General features: G+C 48.5%; 3 protein-coding genes across 5 annotated transcripts; 2 read left to right on the forward strand and 1 right to left on the reverse strand.

Annotated features, from left to right (window-relative positions):
- Positions 1 to 165: 165 nt before the first annotated feature.
- sar1b (secretion associated, Ras related GTPase 1B) lies at positions 166 to 4,393 on the reverse strand. 2 transcript variants are annotated; one of them, XM_088397634.1, is made up of 7 exons: positions 4,375 to 4,393; positions 1,956 to 2,031; positions 1,752 to 1,871; positions 1,599 to 1,664; positions 1,432 to 1,535; positions 1,051 to 1,182; positions 166 to 973 (listed from the first exon to the last, which is right to left on the reverse strand). In XM_088397634.1, exons 2-7 carry the CDS (start codon positions 2,011 to 2,013, stop codon positions 857 to 859), a joined length of 597 nt encoding a protein of 198 aa, XP_088253760.1. In that variant the 5' UTR covers positions 2,014 to 2,031; positions 4,375 to 4,393; the 3' UTR covers positions 166 to 856. The 2 variants fall into 2 exon arrangements, with proteins under 2 accessions (XP_088253760.1, XP_088253759.1); XM_088397633.1 differs by lacking the exon at positions 4,375 to 4,393 and adding an exon at positions 3,648 to 3,843.
- A 281-nt stretch (positions 4,394 to 4,674) lies between these two features.
- sec24a (SEC24 homolog A, COPII coat complex component) lies at positions 4,675 to 14,220 on the forward strand. Of its 2 annotated transcripts, none has more exons than XM_088397631.1 (23): positions 4,675 to 5,110; positions 6,880 to 7,446; positions 8,040 to 8,192; positions 8,346 to 8,384; positions 8,459 to 8,604; positions 8,963 to 9,150; positions 9,255 to 9,357; positions 9,447 to 9,570; positions 9,751 to 9,860; positions 9,964 to 10,076; positions 10,148 to 10,266; positions 10,535 to 10,590; positions 10,687 to 10,893; positions 10,953 to 11,076; positions 11,164 to 11,322; positions 11,443 to 11,616; positions 11,729 to 11,839; positions 11,914 to 12,089; positions 12,173 to 12,310; positions 12,405 to 12,509; positions 12,789 to 12,881; positions 12,951 to 13,054; positions 13,151 to 14,220. In XM_088397631.1, the coding sequence occupies exons 1-23, from the start codon at positions 5,056 to 5,058 to the stop codon at positions 13,263 to 13,265; spliced, it is 3,279 nt and encodes a 1,092-aa protein (XP_088253757.1). In that variant the 5' UTR covers positions 4,675 to 5,055; the 3' UTR covers positions 13,266 to 14,220. The 2 variants fall into 2 exon arrangements, with proteins under 2 accessions (XP_088253757.1, XP_088253756.1); XM_088397630.1 differs by having other exon boundaries at positions 4,677 to 5,110; positions 9,444 to 9,570.
- Positions 14,221 to 14,316: 96 nt separating this feature from the next.
- Positions 14,317 to 16,367, forward strand: camlg (calcium modulating ligand). The gene is made up of 4 exons (XM_088398863.1): positions 14,317 to 14,635; positions 14,986 to 15,416; positions 15,496 to 15,561; positions 15,694 to 16,367. The coding sequence occupies exons 1-4, from the start codon at positions 14,470 to 14,472 to the stop codon at positions 15,925 to 15,927; spliced, it is 897 nt and encodes a 298-aa protein (XP_088254989.1). The 5' UTR covers positions 14,317 to 14,469; the 3' UTR covers positions 15,928 to 16,367.
- The last annotated feature ends 27 nt before the right edge of the window (positions 16,368 to 16,394 follow it).

The following is a 16,394-nucleotide window of genomic DNA, read 5'->3' on the forward strand; positions in this document are numbered from 1 at the left end:
CCGCCATCCTTTAAAAATAATTTGTAGATAAAAGGGTGGCTTCAATTTGATTTTGTAATCCCTAGAATGATTTTTTAAAAAAAAGATTTTAAAATGTAGCATTGCAGATTGATCCTCCAAATGTTAACTTTTAAATCTGACATTGGCAAATATGTAAACAACCTGTTGTCATTGCAAACATTTATTCTCATTCTTCTTATACGCTTTTGATGCAAACAAGACCACCACCACCTCCAGGAATGCAGTCGGCACCTGCTGCTGGAATGAAGAGACACGAGGGAACCTGACTGTGCGCTGATGTTGCCTCCCGTCCCCCAAAAAAAAAAAAAATGGCATCTTCATAACCGTAATCATAAAAAAGGGCGGAGAACAGAACAAGACATGCATATTATAATGTCATGTAAATGATACAACATCCATGTACCGTATTTGCGTACATTTCATACATTTGCAATATTTAGCTATGATACTATTTTTGAGAGCAAAATGTTAAAAAAAAAAGCTTTCTTATTTTGCAGGATAAGCAAGGCAAGGAGGGATGTTGGTCCTTTCCATTTATTAACGCTGTCATAAAAGTAAACAAAAAAATAATGATGTGATGAATAGAAATGCCATGTAGAGAAAGAACGCAAGCTTCTGAATGGACGCCGGTGGGAGTACGAGAGGGGACTTGTCCATTTTGCGCTATAAAGAGGGACAAACAAACGTGTGTTTAAGTGCAGAACCCAAAGAACCAATAAAAGTCTATTGGGATCGAGTTGTCGTCGTCGTCTTGGTGGTTGGGTGGGCACGCCCTCCGCCGCCGTTCTTTCTGTCTGTTGTAGATGCGGTGAGGGTGCGGCAGGTGGCGCCGCGTTCAGTCGATGTACTGCGAGAGCCAGCGGAATCCCTCGCCGTAGCCTTGGCGCTTCAGCACGCTGCACATGAACACCTCCAGGGGTCTCGTGTTCAGCTCCTTCATTGGGACGTTGCCCTGCGGTAAGGCACACAGTTTAAAAACCGCTTCAGTTCAGACAACCCATCATCTCACGGGACGTGTCGGCCGCTCACTTTTCCTGTCGTCTGGCCGTACAGCTTAAACATTTCCCTCAGCCGCTCCTCGCTGATGGCATCGGGCCGGTCAATCTTGTTGCCTAGGATGAGGATGGGCACGTTCCCGATGGTCTCGTCCGTCATCAAGCCCTGAACGTGCCGAAAAAAGGTTCGTGTGACTCGAGTTTTACAGGGTGTGATGGCAGTGATGACCCTATGCCACTTGAGGGCGCTAAATACACATGTTCTCTGAGTTAAGTGCTTTTCTTTGACAGTAAAACACAAATTGAAGCCTTTTTGGGTGGCAAAACATTATTCCAACTGCCGCCGCTTGCGACTTTTTCAGAACCCGGGACTGAGGAGGCAAATCCGTCTGCGATCCAATCTGAGGCCACTCACGTCAAGCTCTGCTTTGGATTCTTCCAATCGGAGGCCGTCGGCGCAATCCACCAGGAAGACGATACCGTTGATGGCGGGGAGGTAGTGTTTCCACACTCGGCGGGCTGTTGGCGTGCGCACAAACGTGTTATTTGCGGGCTTGGCGGCGACCACGACTGAACACTCACCTTGCGCGTGGCCTCCGAGGTCAAAAGTGGTGAAGGTCATTCCGGCGATCGTCAGCTCTTCCGAGGCTGCGCAGGATGCAAACGATCAAAAGTGTCAGCGAAGGGCAAGCCCGAGCGGTTACTTTCAATTTGGCATTAGACATGGCTACTGACTGGGATGTAAAGTGGGCACATGCTGCCCCAGTCTGTCGTCTTTGAGCATGTGCAGAAGCGTGGTCTTGCCGGCATTGTCCAGGCCGAGAAACACGAGCTTGCCCGACTTCTTATACAGTCCTGCGAAAAAATATTTGGGAAAAATGACATCAATTTGACGTTGAGCAGATTGCTTCAAGAGTGGACACTGGTCCAGGTACTCACCTAAAAACTGTAGTACGCTATTGAACCCGCTATAGATCCAGTCAAATATGAATGACATCTCTGGAGCTGTTCAATCCTGTAAAAGGAAGCACATCAATTACAATCCAGGCCGAACGTTCATGTCGACTTGGCACAATTTGACCTCGTTTGTCACAAACTGAAACGTGCATAATCCCAAATTCCCCAACTGTAAGATTAAGTGCAAAGCATTAATAAGCAACTTGTACAGTTACGCTGAACAAAATTGATCCCCCCCCCTCCTCCCCTTAACTATTAGCGACCTCTTCTCTACTTAGTGATGCAATGCCTCCAGGGCTAAAGTGTAACAATCAAAGGTCGCCACCACGTCAACGCATTTAGGGTTCCAAAGCGCAACCAATTGAGCGGGAGCGTTCACGAGTTTGCACGTGCCGACCGCTGTTTTGATGGGCCGTGAACTGCATGATGAGCGTCATTCCAATATTTTGCAGTTCCGAATGGTGAGCAATGGAATGCTGTAACACGAGTGGCTCGGCAGATCAAACACCACGGTGTTTTTCCTCGGTATTGAGCCGGGAAATATTCTGGGCCATCCGTTTCATCCTTCCGCTTTCAATGCCTCTGCTAAAATCTTTTAACATAATGAACGTGTAATACACATTTACTGTAATTACATTCTCAAGGATACAAAAAAACCACAATGCAACATAAATAAGGATGTTTTTCAATTACACCCAAATGTTTATACTTTAAATACTTTTAAGCGATGCATGTTTTTTGCCCTTATTCAGACGTTGACCACATTTTTTCGGTATCATTGAGTTTTCATTATATATGTAGTAATATTTATAAATGAAGGGTTCGGCTCAGCAACAGGTGATTTCCCCCCCCCCCAAAAAAAGCCATAGCTGCATATTTTAACGGATGGGAATCTTTGTATTGCGCAAGAAAAGCTATTTGCAATGTTGACCTGGCATTGTGATGGCAAGATAGCAAACAAAACAAGAGGGCGAGTTTCCTCGGTGTGGGCCAAATAATAAGTTACTTTTGCAAACACTGTAAACTAAAAATAAATAAATAAAACTTGGGTTCGATATGGACGTCAATCATCTGCCCTGCTGTCGACGTAGCAGCGGAGTTTATACATCTTCAGACAGGCAAACTTGTCTTACCAGTGAAATTAATAACTTCATTAGGCTACTTTAAAAAACGGGTCAAGCTACCGGAAAAACTTGCGTCAAAACACTTGATAAAGGTGACGACAGCGACTACCAGTGGGTTCATATTAAAACCCCGCCACGTCACACCAAGGACAAACTGTTTTTTAATATGATCTTTATTTGAATATAGGAACTCAAACAAGGGAGCAGCTCAGGAGAAAGATTAAGCTGAAGGCTCTTTGAGTAGCTAGCTGGAAGCTACTAGTTACGTGTCATTTTGTCCAAACGGCGACGTAGCATCGACAAGCCAGAAAACACCCCGGCATCGAGCTAACATAAATCGAGTGACCCGCTAAGAAGAACTATAAAAATTATTCGCCTCGTATTGGGGATAAATGAGCTATTTTTCAACAATAATAGTCGGATCGAAAAAGAGACAAGTTAGCCCAAGTTGACGTTAGCTTTGATAGCCTAGCATGGCTAGCAACCGCGATGGCGAACGTTTCACGTCAAAACGGCTGACTAAGTGCGCGTCACCCGCCTGGAAACTTACTCGTTCTTCAGGCGTGGATTCGTTGGCCGAGTGCGTTAGCTCGTTTGGTCATGTGAATGTGGCACGGGGAAAATTTCAAAGAGATCCCGCTGACAGCCAGCTCACCCTCTCGCTCTTTCGATCGCTCGCCCGTCTCCCCTTTTTTTTCGTGTTTTGTTAACTGAGCCACGACACCGCAATGGCTCCTTCCGCTTCTTCGTCTTGACTTTGAACGTCGTTTTGCCAATGTAATAGTGCACTACCGCCTCCTATTGATCACTCTTCAACCCGAGGTTGGCCAGTGATCGTAACCACTAAAACACTCCGTTTTAGATTTAAATACACTAAACATACAATTTTGATTTATTGAGTCGTTCTGCTGTCATGACATGACCATACTAAGGCGGAACTATTTAAGCCCCAAGTTCTCTCTTTACTTTAACAGGTTATTTCTTATATTAGTGTTTAATTACTTATAAACTTACCACACACCTTAAACCAAAACACGGTTAATATTATCACCTTATAGGCATATATTAATATATGCATTTAGTCATTTTAATGGCGAAAATCGTGTTATATAAGCGGACCCATTTGACTGAGGCAACAAGAACAATGTCATCAAATCTTTTACTTCTGTCGTACACTCTTCCTCGTATCATCACAAACATTATTAACATATGTACAGTTAAACAAACAAAACTTTGTTATTAATACTGTTAGATTTAGTTAAGCGTGGTTATAGTACCTGTAAAATTATTAATCGCGTCGAGGTGGCAATTCTTAGGGGGGCCTAGTTGACTGTTGCACTGAAAGTTTTTAATTCGCCATAGAAGACAACAGAGAAAAAACAATAACTTGAAACGCGATGTAAATATTGTATGTATTATGTGACACAATTGATCGGAGGTTTATGACAAGACACTTTAAGTTTATTTTATAGGAAGCGTTTTTTATTGTCCCAGCCCTGTTTGTTGGACATACAGTCAAATAGACGTCCACTAGCGACGCTTGTTTCTCGTAGACTTGCAAACAGGAGAACACGGGAGGAAATGCCACGTGTCCACACTGCGCATGCCCGACAATTTCAACGTTGATCCCTCTTGGGTGATCCCAATTTCCGGTTTCTCCACGATTGCTCTCGACGAGGCCTTGGAAATCGGCACTTCGCCGTAGTGTCACTTACGACGGGCGCGCTTTGGCCCGCAGCCATGGCCGTGTGATCGAGCCACCCAGCCAGCCATTTATCCCCCCTCCAAGACAACCAGGCGGCCGAGACGCGGACATTTTGCTCTCTAACCCCGCGACTTGTTCCATAGCTAGTTGGCTAAAAGAAGAAGAAGAGTGGAGGGAGGAGGAGGAGGCTGCTGCTGCTAATCGCTCGCCCAAGCTAACCAATCCGAATCGGAACCCGGTGTTTGTTTTCAAGATGTCAATGGCGGGCATCAACCCCCAGAACGGGACGGGACAACCGTACGCCAACGGTAAAGTATTAAGACGAAATGTCACCCGATATAATAGCTACGAAGCTGCGTCTGCTCGTGTGAACGCTTGCTAACAGTTAGCTCGCTGACTCGACTTTAGAACAAGTGTGAGATAAAAGACAGAAAACACCGTCGTAAGTTTGTCAAGACACTCAAATGACTTTGTACAAAGTTGTTGCTACTTTATAAATGAACGCTTATGTGTGACGTCGTTCCATCTTGAGTTTAACTTTGATTAGTGGGAACCGAAGCTCGGGCCGGAGTGTTGAATTTGCTAAAAAAGGAGCCTTCTGTCATCTTGAGGAGCGTTTCAGAACATTTCACTGGTGGCCCTTGCGGTTAGCAATCGCTTCTTGATTCAATGAACAACCTCGTCATGTGCTCTCAAGCTTCTGGAAGTTTTTTTTCATAATTATTATTATGGTGGGTCAAAATCCACGTCCTTGTCATTGCGACAGTTGGGATAGTTTTACGATATCAATATAGTTTTTTTAATATTCGCGATACTTCTCACTGTCAATGTGGCACATAGGACTTGATCCAGAGGAAGACTTTCAACTCTTGTGTACGAATCTTCTGTTGCTTACTCATTTTAGATGTGCTTTTTCTTCATGTTTTTTTTTTTTGCACTTTATACTATGCAGGCTCACTTTATACCACACGCTTGTTCAACATCCTTCAAATTGACATTGGTCTCCTTCTCAAGTGACACGACAAGCAGAGATTCACCCTCTCATCTTTATCTTCTACTCAGAAGATGTGCTGATGGCAAATCCAAAGTGGTGCAACTTTGCCATCTACGGGAAACTTCTCGTTATCACAGCGTTTACGAACCCGAACTTCCCAACCACGTTTGACGCTTGAAAGATGTTCTTGATTCGGAATGACGCGGGCCCTAAATGGACACTTTTGAAGATGCTTTTCAGCGGATTAGGTGCATCGCTAATTGAGCCCCAGGCCATTGGGAAGAGAGCTTTTTACTCTTAATCCCTTTCCACGAGGGTGCAACATGCAACATTTCATGAAACGCTGTGGTGGTGGAATTACGATGCATGTTACTCGCGGTCTTTTTATTTTGGTTAATCAACGGGTTAAAAAAAAAAAAAAAAAAGATCGCAGGCTGTGTGGTATTAAAACGCTCCACCTTTTTTGAGAAGTTATGTATGCAAAGACAAAGGCGACTTTCTGTATCTGTGAAATTTGAATCATCACGCGAGTCAGCAATATGCACAAGGTTCACAATGAGCCACCGAGAGAAGACGGAGATTAACGTAACCAGATTACAGGTGATTACCGATGCCGCGCCTTCATCATCGCCTATCGGGTCTCAACGGTTGTGTGAGAACCAAACCGATGGGTTTGTGCGCTTTGTTTGCTCGCACCATTATTCAAACGCTGGCGGCAAGACCGGCGGGACGAGTGCGTTTCGGGTGCAAGCGAAGAAAGTCAACAAATGCGTCAAAAGTGGCGTCACACTGCCGCGAGTGTTAGTTGGAGTGACCTGACTCAAACTGAAGAATGCTTCAGTGATATTTTCTTTATTACCTAAAATTGAATGTAAGCAAAAGAGAATGAAATGCAAAAGCCATATTTGTTCCTCTTTTCTCGTCCGCTTTGTGGAGTTAATCAGAACTAGCATTAGCGGTAGCCACAGTTTTGCTGACTCTGCTCACATGACACACCCTTGTCTTGGGCTATTGGCCATTTGCGGTTTTGATACTATTCCCTTCCTGCTTGGCGCCTTCTATAACATTGTCAACGTTTTGCAGGTCCGTCGCAGAATCCCGTCGGGGTTCAAGAGCTCCCTGCCATCAATTACGGGCTGACACACCAAACCAACTACAACTACAGCCCAATGCAGGCCAAGGCTTCAGTGCCCCCCGGCCCCGCCCCCGGCATCTATCCGCCGTACCAGCACGTCCCCCAAGTCAGCTCCTACCAAGCTGGCCTGCCTCCCGCGTCCTATCCAATCTCGCCCGGCCAACCTCACCTCACCCGACCCCCTCTAGGCGGCCCCGCATCCCACACCCCTCCCCAGTCCGCTAGCCCCGGTCCCCGGCCGCCCCCCGCGATGAGTACCCCTCCTCCTCCTGCAGTGTCTTCTAGCGGCTACTACCCCAACCCGCAACATCATCATCAGCCGGCCCCGGGCTGGCAGTACAACTCGGCTCCTCCGCCCGCGGGACCCCCCACTGCCACAAACGCCCCACCTCGAGGCCCGGCCCCCAACCACGTGAACCCCCCCGCGCCTTACAGCTCGGCACCTTCGGCTTCTTTGTCCCTTAGTGCCGCGCGGCCCCCCACCGGCCTACAAGGGTACGGCCCGCCGGGTCCAGGTAAGATCATCAAAATGCCCTCCGCTATCACAAAGGGAAATCATCCCAAGGGGGGAAAGAAATTTATCTGGAAGATAGCAACAGGGCACTCCTGTAGCCAAGTCAATAAAAATGACGTAATGTGATTGGTGAACTTTGAGTCGCTGGTGAGCTTGTCCAAATTTGACAAATCCCGTCTTGATCTGCTTTATTCGTGTCTGCCACTTGAAATGAAAGTCACTGCTGGCAGATAAAGTATCTGCAGACTTGATGTGTTGGAGGGCGGACCTTGGCCTCCCTCCGCTGCCACTTCCAACAAGTTCACGCGAGCCTGCACTCGGTTCACTTTGATTCTGTTCAAAGTTCAGTGGTACAGTGCGACACAAATCTGAATCAGGAATCCAGGCCCCTTTTCTATTGCATTTCTTTTTGCTTTTCGGAAAGCAAGAAAATAATCTTGTCATAACAACATTGTGTCAAACGGAATCTGCCGTGCAAAAGCCCCTTTGTTTTTTTTTAGTGGCGGCATTCCAGTCAGTTCAACTATTACGATGAGTTATTGCAAAACAAGAGCTCATCCATGTGGCCACTAAGTTCACCTCTTCTTCCAAAAGGCTCCGCTCCTCCGCCGATGAATCCGCCAGCCGTACAGCAATACCACCCGAGCAGAGCTCCCTACGGGACCCCTCCGGCGGGACCGCCCGCCTCCATGCAACCCGCGGCGCCCCCGATGGCCAACGCCACTCCTCCGCCCCCAAAGGCAGATGGTAAGATGGTTGACCTTTTTGTGCTTGGCCTTTTAGTTGCGTTAATGTCTCATTGGAGAGAGCAGATTTTTTTCCCGAGATATTTTTTCTGTGGTTTGTTCCATCTCGTCTCTGCCGTTCACCTTCGTGGCATTCAAATGTCTCTCAAAACAGGATCCGGCATCGGCGCCAATCACGTGGATGCCAAACCGGGTACGTCCAGGAAAAGACAGACGCACAATGTCACAAATTTTTTTTTCTCACATTGCTTTATCCCACCCCCACAGCCGGACCACCCCAGCACGGTCCGCCGGGCCGCCACTTGGGCCACTACCCCTCCCTGCCGCCAGGGTACCAGCATGCCGCTGGCCCCCCGAACACGCACCCGGCTCTCGAGAGCGCCACTCAGCCTTACGTCCAAGCACCTCGGCAGGTGAGGGGGCGTGTCCGCCCGTGTTCTCCTTTCCGTCGGTTTTAATCTGCGCACGTGTGTCAAATGTGAATCCGACTGCAAAAGCGCACTGTCCCGCTCGTCACACGTTTGCTTTGCACACACCGTCAGCGAGAGTAACCGCATTATCAAGTTGAAGATTGTCTCAGTGTTTGTGGATCGACCCGACCTGATCCGCTCTGCCGCTTGTCACGCACTCGCTTTGCATGAATAAACGCATTCTGAAGTTTGACTACAAACATTGTATTTGCTGAGCAAAGGCTCTTTTTTTTTTAAAGCCAAAACAATGAGTACCAGCATGTTACGATCAGTAAGTTAATGGCGGTGCCGTTCCCGGCAGGCACCTCCCGGCCCTGGCCCGGCCCAGCTCAGCCCGTCCCTGGCAGCTATGAGTCTGCAGTCGGGCACCCCTGAGAGCCTGCGAGTGGTCAACCTGCTCCAGGAGCGCAACTTGCTGCCGCCGGGCCCTGTGCCCGCCCCCACACCTTGCTTGCCCCAAGACCTGCAGAAGATCAACTGCAGCCCAGAGTAAGAGTCCTACAAGCACCCGATGCCAAGTTGAACCAGAGCCCATCCAATCGCATCTTTGCCGCTATATGCGACTTATGTGAGTCTCGCGTCCGTGTGTCCAGGGTCTTTCGCTGCACCCTGACCAGCATCCCTCAGACGCAGTCTTTGCTTAACAAAGCCAAGATGCCGCTGGGCCTCCTGCTGCACCCCTTCAAAGACCTCTCGGTAAGGCCAAGCCCATGGAAAGCTTTGAAATAATTCCCTGGGTGCAATTTGACCTCATTTTGGCTTTCCTTTTCTGCCTTTCACAGCAGCTGCCCGTGGTGACGTCCAGCGCCATCGTCAGGTGTCGCTCCTGCAGAACCTACATCAACCCCTTCGTGTCCTTCCTGGACCAGAGGAGGTGGAAGTGCAACATGTGCTATAGGGTCAATGATGGTAAGAAGAAAACAAACAGCTATTTCAATTTTACCACTTTAAAAAGGTCAATTGCATTTGAATGTTGATTTTTTTTTTTTTTGGTCTTGAGATGATGAGTTGAAAAACCCGTTCCTAGCCTGCTGCTCCGTTTATGACCTTGCTCACTCGCTTGCGTGCATTTATCTTTCCATGTTCAAGTTCCAGAGGAGTTCATGTATAATCCAGTCAGTCGATCCTACGGGGAACCACACAGAAGACCCGAAGTGCAGAATGCCACCATTGAGTTTATCGCTCCTGCAGAGTACATGGTAGGTGTCTTTAGTTGGCCCAAATTGGAATTAAAAAAAAAAGAAAATTCATGTTTCTTTCCTTCTTTTTTCTTTCTCTTCTCCCTCCAATCTGCACCATTAGCTGAGGCCGCCACAGCCAGCCGTGTACCTCTTTGTCCTGGACGTGTCCCACAATGCGGTGGAGACGGGCTACTTGAAGGTCTTTTGTCAGTCGGTGCTGGACAACATCAACGCGTATGTGAAAGCTGTCGGTTCTTCCCTCTGGCCCCATACTGACAGCCCCTTTATTTCTACGCGTGCCAAAGGCTCCCCGGAGACTCGCGGACAAAAATCGGCTTCATCACCTTTGACAGCACCATCCACTTCTACAACCTCCAGGAGGGACTCTCCCAGCCTCAGATGCTCATCGTGTCAGACATCGAAGGTGATGCCTTTCATATCCAAAGGCCACTGAACAAAAATGGTGCAGCAACACTTCTAGACAGAAATTGTCTTCAGAAAATGCTGCAGTTGACTTGAGAAGTGACAAGTATGGTCGCAAAACAAATTAATCTTGCGTCACCAAGGAGTGTTGTCTGATCACAGCCTTGTCTAAAAAGATGCTGCTGCCATCTTGTGGCTTCTTAGGCCATTACAACACATCCAGACATTTTACGGAAATGGTGAGCTTTTGTGTTTTGTGTTCCCCGCAGATATCTTTTTACCCACGCCTGACAGCCTTTTAGTCAACCTCAACGAGAGCAAAGAGGTAAGAAATAAGCTGAAAACACTTTCCACGATGTCTGCAATGAATGCTATCCAAACCTGCACGGGCCTAATGTCACGTGACTGCGTCTGCTTCCAGCTGGTGCAGGATCTCCTGAAGAGCCTGCCGGCGATGTTTGAGAAAACCATGGAGACCCAGTCGGCGCTGGGCTCGGCCCTGCAGGCTGCCTTCAAGCTGCTGTCGCCCACTGGCGGCCGCCTGTCCGTCTTCCAGACGCAGCTGCCCAACCTGGGCGCGGGGCTGCTCCAGTCCAGGGAGGACCCCAACCAAAGAGCGTCTGCCAAGGTACCAGCTCCGAATCGAAACGGCGGTCGCGTCCTCACCGGCGTTTCTTCTTCTCTCAGGACATCCAGCACCTATCGCCGGCGACGGACTTCTACAAGAAGCTGGCGCTGGACTGCTCGGGGCAGCAAGTGGCCGTCGACCTGTTCCTGCTCAGCTCGCAGTACTGCGACTTGGCGTCTCTCGGTGAGGCCGCGTTCGTCACGATCAAGGTGACCTATCTTCAGCCGGCCGAGGCAGTGAGAGCTTCTTGTTTTCGGCGTCTTATGGCAGGCTGCGTCGCGCGCTACTCCGCCGGGAGCATCTACTACTTCCCCTCATACCACCACCAACACAACCCGGCCCAGGTGGAGCGCTTCCAGAAGGACCTGAAGAGATACCTGACCAGGAAGATCGGCTTTGAGGCCGTCATGAGGATCCGCTGCACCAAAGGTATGCCCAACGCCAGCCACTGTTGGCTGAAATCCATTTCTGTGCAATTTAGAGCGTGTGCTCTCCATGGTGGGTTGAAGCCTCAATTCTTACCCCCCCCCCCCCCCTTTCTTTCTGTAGGTCTGTCCATCCACACGTTCCACGGCAATTTCTTTGTGCGCTCCACCGACCTGCTATCGCTGCCCAACGTCAACCCGGACGCCGGCTTTGCCGTGCAAATGTCCATCGAGGACAACTTGGACGACATGCAGGTGGTCTCCTTCCAGGCCGCGCTCCTCTACACCTCCAGCAAAGGTGCACGTTGCAGTCAAGGCAGCAACCCGATTGGAGCTGTCACTGAAATCGGGTGGCACCGTGGCGGAGAAGCGCTCTTGTCGTGATGCCTTTCTGGGTCCGCTCCTAACAGGAGAGCGTAGGATCCGCGTGCACACCCTCTGCCTCCCGGTGGTCCAGTCGCTGTCGGACATCTTTGCCGGCGCCGACGTTCAAGCCATGGCCGGCCTGCTGGCGTGCATGGGTGAGGGTCGCTCGTGCGCACGTCCTTGCGAATTGCTCGTTTGCCGCCACGTCGACGGTGCGCTCTGCTTCCAGCCGTGGACCGCTCGGTGACGGCCAGCTTGAGCGACGCCAGGGACGCCATGACCAACGCCGCCATCGACTCCCTGTCGTCGTACCGCCAGTCGGTGCTGACCATCCAGCAGCCCGGCCTGCTCGCTCCGGCCTGCCTCCGACTCTTCCCGCTCTACATCCTCGCGCTGCTCAAGCAGGTCAGCCGCACTCACTTTCTATTTGTTCTCCACTGCGGAATGTTTACCCCCCCCCCCCCCCCCCCCCCTTTCACTTCTTCCAGAAAGCGTTCCGGACGGGAACCAGCACCAGGCTGGACGACCGGGTGGCAGCCATGTGTCATCTCAAGCACCAGCCGCTAGCTTACGCCATGCTGATGATCCACCCCGCGTTGTACCGACTCGACGATCTGACCGACGAGGTGAGGACGGCGTCGCGTGCCGCCCCACGGATATTTTTGCCCGCTTCAGGTCCCTTTCCGAGTACTCGTGTGACGTCACCGACTTCTCTCCCAGGGCGCGTTGAACGTCAACGAGCGGACCGTCCCTCAGCCCAGAGTGCTGCAGCTGTCTGTGGAAAAGCTGAGCAGGGAGGGAGCCTTCCTCATGGATGCTGGAACGGTGCGCAATCGCAAGAAAGTCACTGTGATGTTTAAATTGACGATTTAAGTTTGAGAATACAACTTCAAAATAGGCAAGCGGAAAACGTATTGCAAACACGCCGCCGGATAAGCAGCCAGCAGAAAGCGTACATTCAATAAAGCCTGCTGGGAAAAACCCGGAAATGTAAACACCATAACAGCCCTTGTCAAAACAGCCAACGGGAGGTTAAATAATTGACGTTGGAATAAATAACTCCATTCTAATTTCCAAACCCATTACAAACTCGTCACGTCGCAGGTCATGTATCTGTGGATCGGACGCAACTGCAACCCCAACTTCCTCACGCAAGTCCTCGGGGTCCCCAACTACGCCGCTGTGCCTGACAACCTGGTAAGATTCGACCCACTTGTAAGCCCAATGCTAACAGCGGTAATGCTAACAACGCTCTTCCTCTGCCAGTATCTGCTGCCAGAGCTGGACACTGCCGAGTCGCAGAGGACCAGAGCCTTCGTGGCGTGGCTGAGGGAGCAAAGGCCCTTCTTCCCCTCGCTGCATGTCGTCAGGTGGGCAGGAATGGCCATCGCGTTGTCTATGAGGAGCAAGTGTGTTATTTCCTCGTTTCCTTTTCCCCCCTAATCTCATCCTGTGCCTGCTCCCAGGGACGAGAGCCAGCTGAAGGTGGCATTGATGCAGAACTTGATCGAAGACCGCACCGAGTCGGCGCTGTCCTACTACGAATTCCTGCTCCACCTGCAGCAGCAGATCTCCAAATGATCAGTTTGTGCGTGTGAGGAACGGAAGACACTTTGAATTTAGCCGCGAAGGTGGTTCAAAATATATATAAACACACATACACATATGTATGTAAAAGATGGAAAGTATCAGTGTTTATTCTCATAGAACAATAATGTCCAAAGTTTGAAGTATGGCTCAGATGTGAGCTCGTTGATGGCAAAAGCACAGAAAGAGCCCTTTTCTCAAATACGTCACGTGTATGCAAGTTTGAGTGTGTGTGTGTTCACGCGAGTGTGTGTGTTTAAGGTGAACTGAGGTGTCTGACTGTTATTTCAAGAATTTTCAACAGTCATCACTTTTTGGGGATTTTCATCTGTGTGTCACGCTGAACAAATGACAAAAGAAGGCATCAGGCGCCCACTTGAATGTTGTTGCAACCTCATGTGCTTTTTTTTTTTTTTCTTTTTGCTCCCCCTGCTCCGTTAATTTATGAGCCTCCCAATGTGATTAAAATTCAATAATTGCCTTGAATGGGAACTCTAGTTTTACTACCACGCCTCCTGTTAAAACGCAGACTATATATATCAACTATTTTAATATAATAGGATGTGGGAATTTTTTGTTTATTGTTTATTAACACAAGACGTAACACAAAAAGCCATTGTGATTTTTTTAATCATGCTTATTGAGATTTGTATATTGAAAATACTGCATTATATCAATCTTGGAGAGATGCTAATAAAATTTTAGTATGACCATTCAGGTGAACTGTCAACGAAATAAAATCTTTGGGACTTTTTAAACGCAGTGGGTTTTTTGGGATTGTGCCTGAAAAACGTGGACCAAAGTCGTCACCTTTTTTTCTTTTTCCAAAAGTGTGATTTGGTCATTTGTAATTGATGTATTATAAAAAACAAAAACGTATTTAGAAAACAGACGATTAGGTCAAAATTGTCTGTCTCAAAATTATTAATAAAGAATACCATGCTTACAAGTCGCACTCCTGTATTGCCAGGTGATATTGATCTTAAAATATACAACTAGACTAAAATAAAGAAAATATCGCTCGCCTTCTGCGTACTATATAAATGACGTCATCATCGCGCGACACCAGCGGCGGATCATTCAGTGTTGCGCGTGATAATTAACGGCCGTGTCCAGGCCAACGACTCATTGCCACAATTTTGATATTTTTCACTGCTTAATTCTGTATTAGTTGACGCGTGCTTATTCTTTTGAAAACATGGAGCCTTCTGAAGCCACCGCTGACAATAAAACGACGACAGCGGGCTCGTCGCTGTCAGCGACACAGAGGCGAGCGGAGATCCGCAGAAGGAAGCTACTCATGAATTCCGAGGACAGGATGAACAGAATCGTAGGCTACACCAAGAATGATGCCGACAGTAACGGTACGTTGATTTACATCCTGCTTTTGGACAGATTTCTGAACTCGAACTGAAGCTGGATTTGTTCTCGCATCGACATGACGTCACAAAGGGACAACAGGCCTGAAGGCAAATTCTGTAAAACCACCTCTATAATTAACGATTGTATTTTTTAGTTGCGGCTTTATTCATCTTTAAGGAACTACAACAATAGAGCAGTACATTTAGAAAGTACAGTATAGTACTTATATATTTTTTTCATCTGCGGTGACTCTTCTTCGTTTCTTCGTGTCTATGTTTATATTATACTGCCTCCCAGTGGCCAAGTCATGCACATCACAATGAAAAAATTGATTGTCATCACATATACCCAGGAGGGTCACCCCTGCGTCGCCCTGAACCCCGCTTCCACCTGGATTTGGACCGCACGGAGGCGTGGGCGTCCTCCCAATCGTCCCAAAGACCCTCCCCCTTCCTGCCGGAGTCGGCCGGCCTGTCTCGTGGCGCCACCCCGGAGAGGAGGGATTCGCCCCTGCCGGGCGACACCGCGCTGGTAGACAGCCACCTCCGAGGTGTCCGGCAGAGGCCCAAGGCGGAGATGGCGGCGGGGGACGACCCCAGCGGCCTTCAGCAGTACTTCTCCCGCTTTGACGATGCCCTTAAGCTTAGGGGCCTGATGGCCAGTGAGAAGCCGTCGCAGAACAGTGATGCTGACAGCGAAGAGGTTGACCCCTTCGCCGTTTTCAGGCTGGTCTGCAGCGTCCTCCTCGCCATTTTCGTCCGAGTGTTTGTCTGCAAGTATCTGGTGAGTCATCAGAAGTTGCATTTATTTTGAGATGTTTTGACAGCAAGGTGACGCTCTGTTTGGGCTTTTGTGATTTTAGTCGATATTTGCTCCATTTCTGACGCTGGAATTGGCCTTCATGGGCTTGTCCAAATACTTTCCCAAGGTGAGTTTCCATACTCAAGCTTGTTTGGTTTTTAATGAAAAAAATGGTTAATTTCAATTAAATTATTGTTTTATTTGTCGAGTGCAAGATTAGCTTAATATTTTTGCACAATTTTGATCGCTGTGGTTGTAGGTGGAGAAGAAGACGCAGACCACGATGCTCACCACCGCTCTGTTGCTGTCGGGCATCCCTGGCGAAGTCATCAACCGCTCCATGGACACATACCGGCGCATGGGCGACGTCTTTGCCGACCTCTGCGCCTACTTCTTCACCTTCATCCTGTCGCATCAGGTCCTGCTCCTCGTTGGCTCTGAGGCCGGCGACCAGGGCGGGGGGGCTCCTCCTGCGGCGGCAACGGCACAGTGACCGAGCCGATTCCCCCGATGCACTTTATTAAAGGGGACGGTCAAACGCAGACACAAAATTGTTACCCTAATAGTAATGTTGCCTGTGTCATTATGGAAGGATTTGAGATTTTTCAAGAATTACAAGTCCACCATCATGGCATTTTAATGAGGTACATTGATTTCAGAAAATTGAGTCATCAACTTAGTTTCAGTTGGAATTAAACTCATCGGTCAAGATACCAGTATACTCTCCGCTTTAGTGTTCCACGTCCGCCTTACGCGATTTCTACATACTCGCTGATGCCTCTTTTTTTAATTTATTATTGTGACAGTTTTTCAGATGTAAACAGTGTGTATCACCTGCAGGCCAATCTGGTATCATTCGTATCGCAAATACTGTGAACTAATTCAATGTTGACATTATAAAAGCATTAAAACAGTCAAGCCAAATGAATACAATCAGTCTGTCATGTCTTCTTTTACTTA

This window comes from Syngnathus floridae, chromosome 15 (assembly GCF_059516105.1).
Source record: "Syngnathus floridae isolate MCC-2025c chromosome 15, RoL_Sflo_1.0, whole genome shotgun sequence".
NCBI lineage: Eukaryota > Metazoa > Chordata > Actinopteri > Syngnathiformes > Syngnathidae > Syngnathus > Syngnathus floridae.

What these genes read in the sequence shown, in the direction of transcription:
- sec24a (XM_088397630.1), top strand. Translation starts at nt 5,056, where the DNA reads ATGTCAATGGCGGGCATCAACCCCCAGAACGGGACGGGACAACCGTAC. An exon ending in TCGCTCCTGCAGAGTACATG is followed by an intron (nt 9,861 to 9,963) that starts GTAGGTGTCTTT and finishes CTGCACCATTAG; the next exon opens with CTGAGGCCGCCACAGCCAGC. An exon ending in CGGCCTGCTGGCGTGCATGG is followed by an intron (nt 11,840 to 11,913) that starts GTGAGGGTCGCT and finishes CTCTGCTTCCAG; the next exon opens with CCGTGGACCGCTCGGTGACG.
- sar1b (XM_088397634.1), bottom strand. Translation starts at nt 2,013, where the DNA reads ATGTCATTCATATTTGACTGGATCTATAGCGGGTTCAATAGCGTACTA. An exon ending in TAGCGTACTACAGTTTTTAG is followed by an intron (nt 1,872 to 1,955) that starts GTGAGTACCTGG and finishes ATTTTTTCGCAG; the next exon opens with GACTGTATAAGAAGTCGGGC. An exon ending in TGTGCCCACTTTACATCCCA is followed by an intron (nt 1,665 to 1,751) that starts GTCAGTAGCCAT and finishes CATCCTGCGCAG; the next exon opens with CCTCGGAAGAGCTGACGATC.
- camlg (XM_088398863.1), top strand. Translation starts at nt 14,470, where the DNA reads ATGGAGCCTTCTGAAGCCACCGCTGACAATAAAACGACGACAGCGGGC. An exon ending in GAATGATGCCGACAGTAACG is followed by an intron (nt 14,636 to 14,985) that starts GTACGTTGATTT and finishes ACATATACCCAG; the next exon opens with GAGGGTCACCCCTGCGTCGC. An exon ending in TGTTTGTCTGCAAGTATCTG is followed by an intron (nt 15,417 to 15,495) that starts GTGAGTCATCAG and finishes TTGTGATTTTAG; the next exon opens with TCGATATTTGCTCCATTTCT.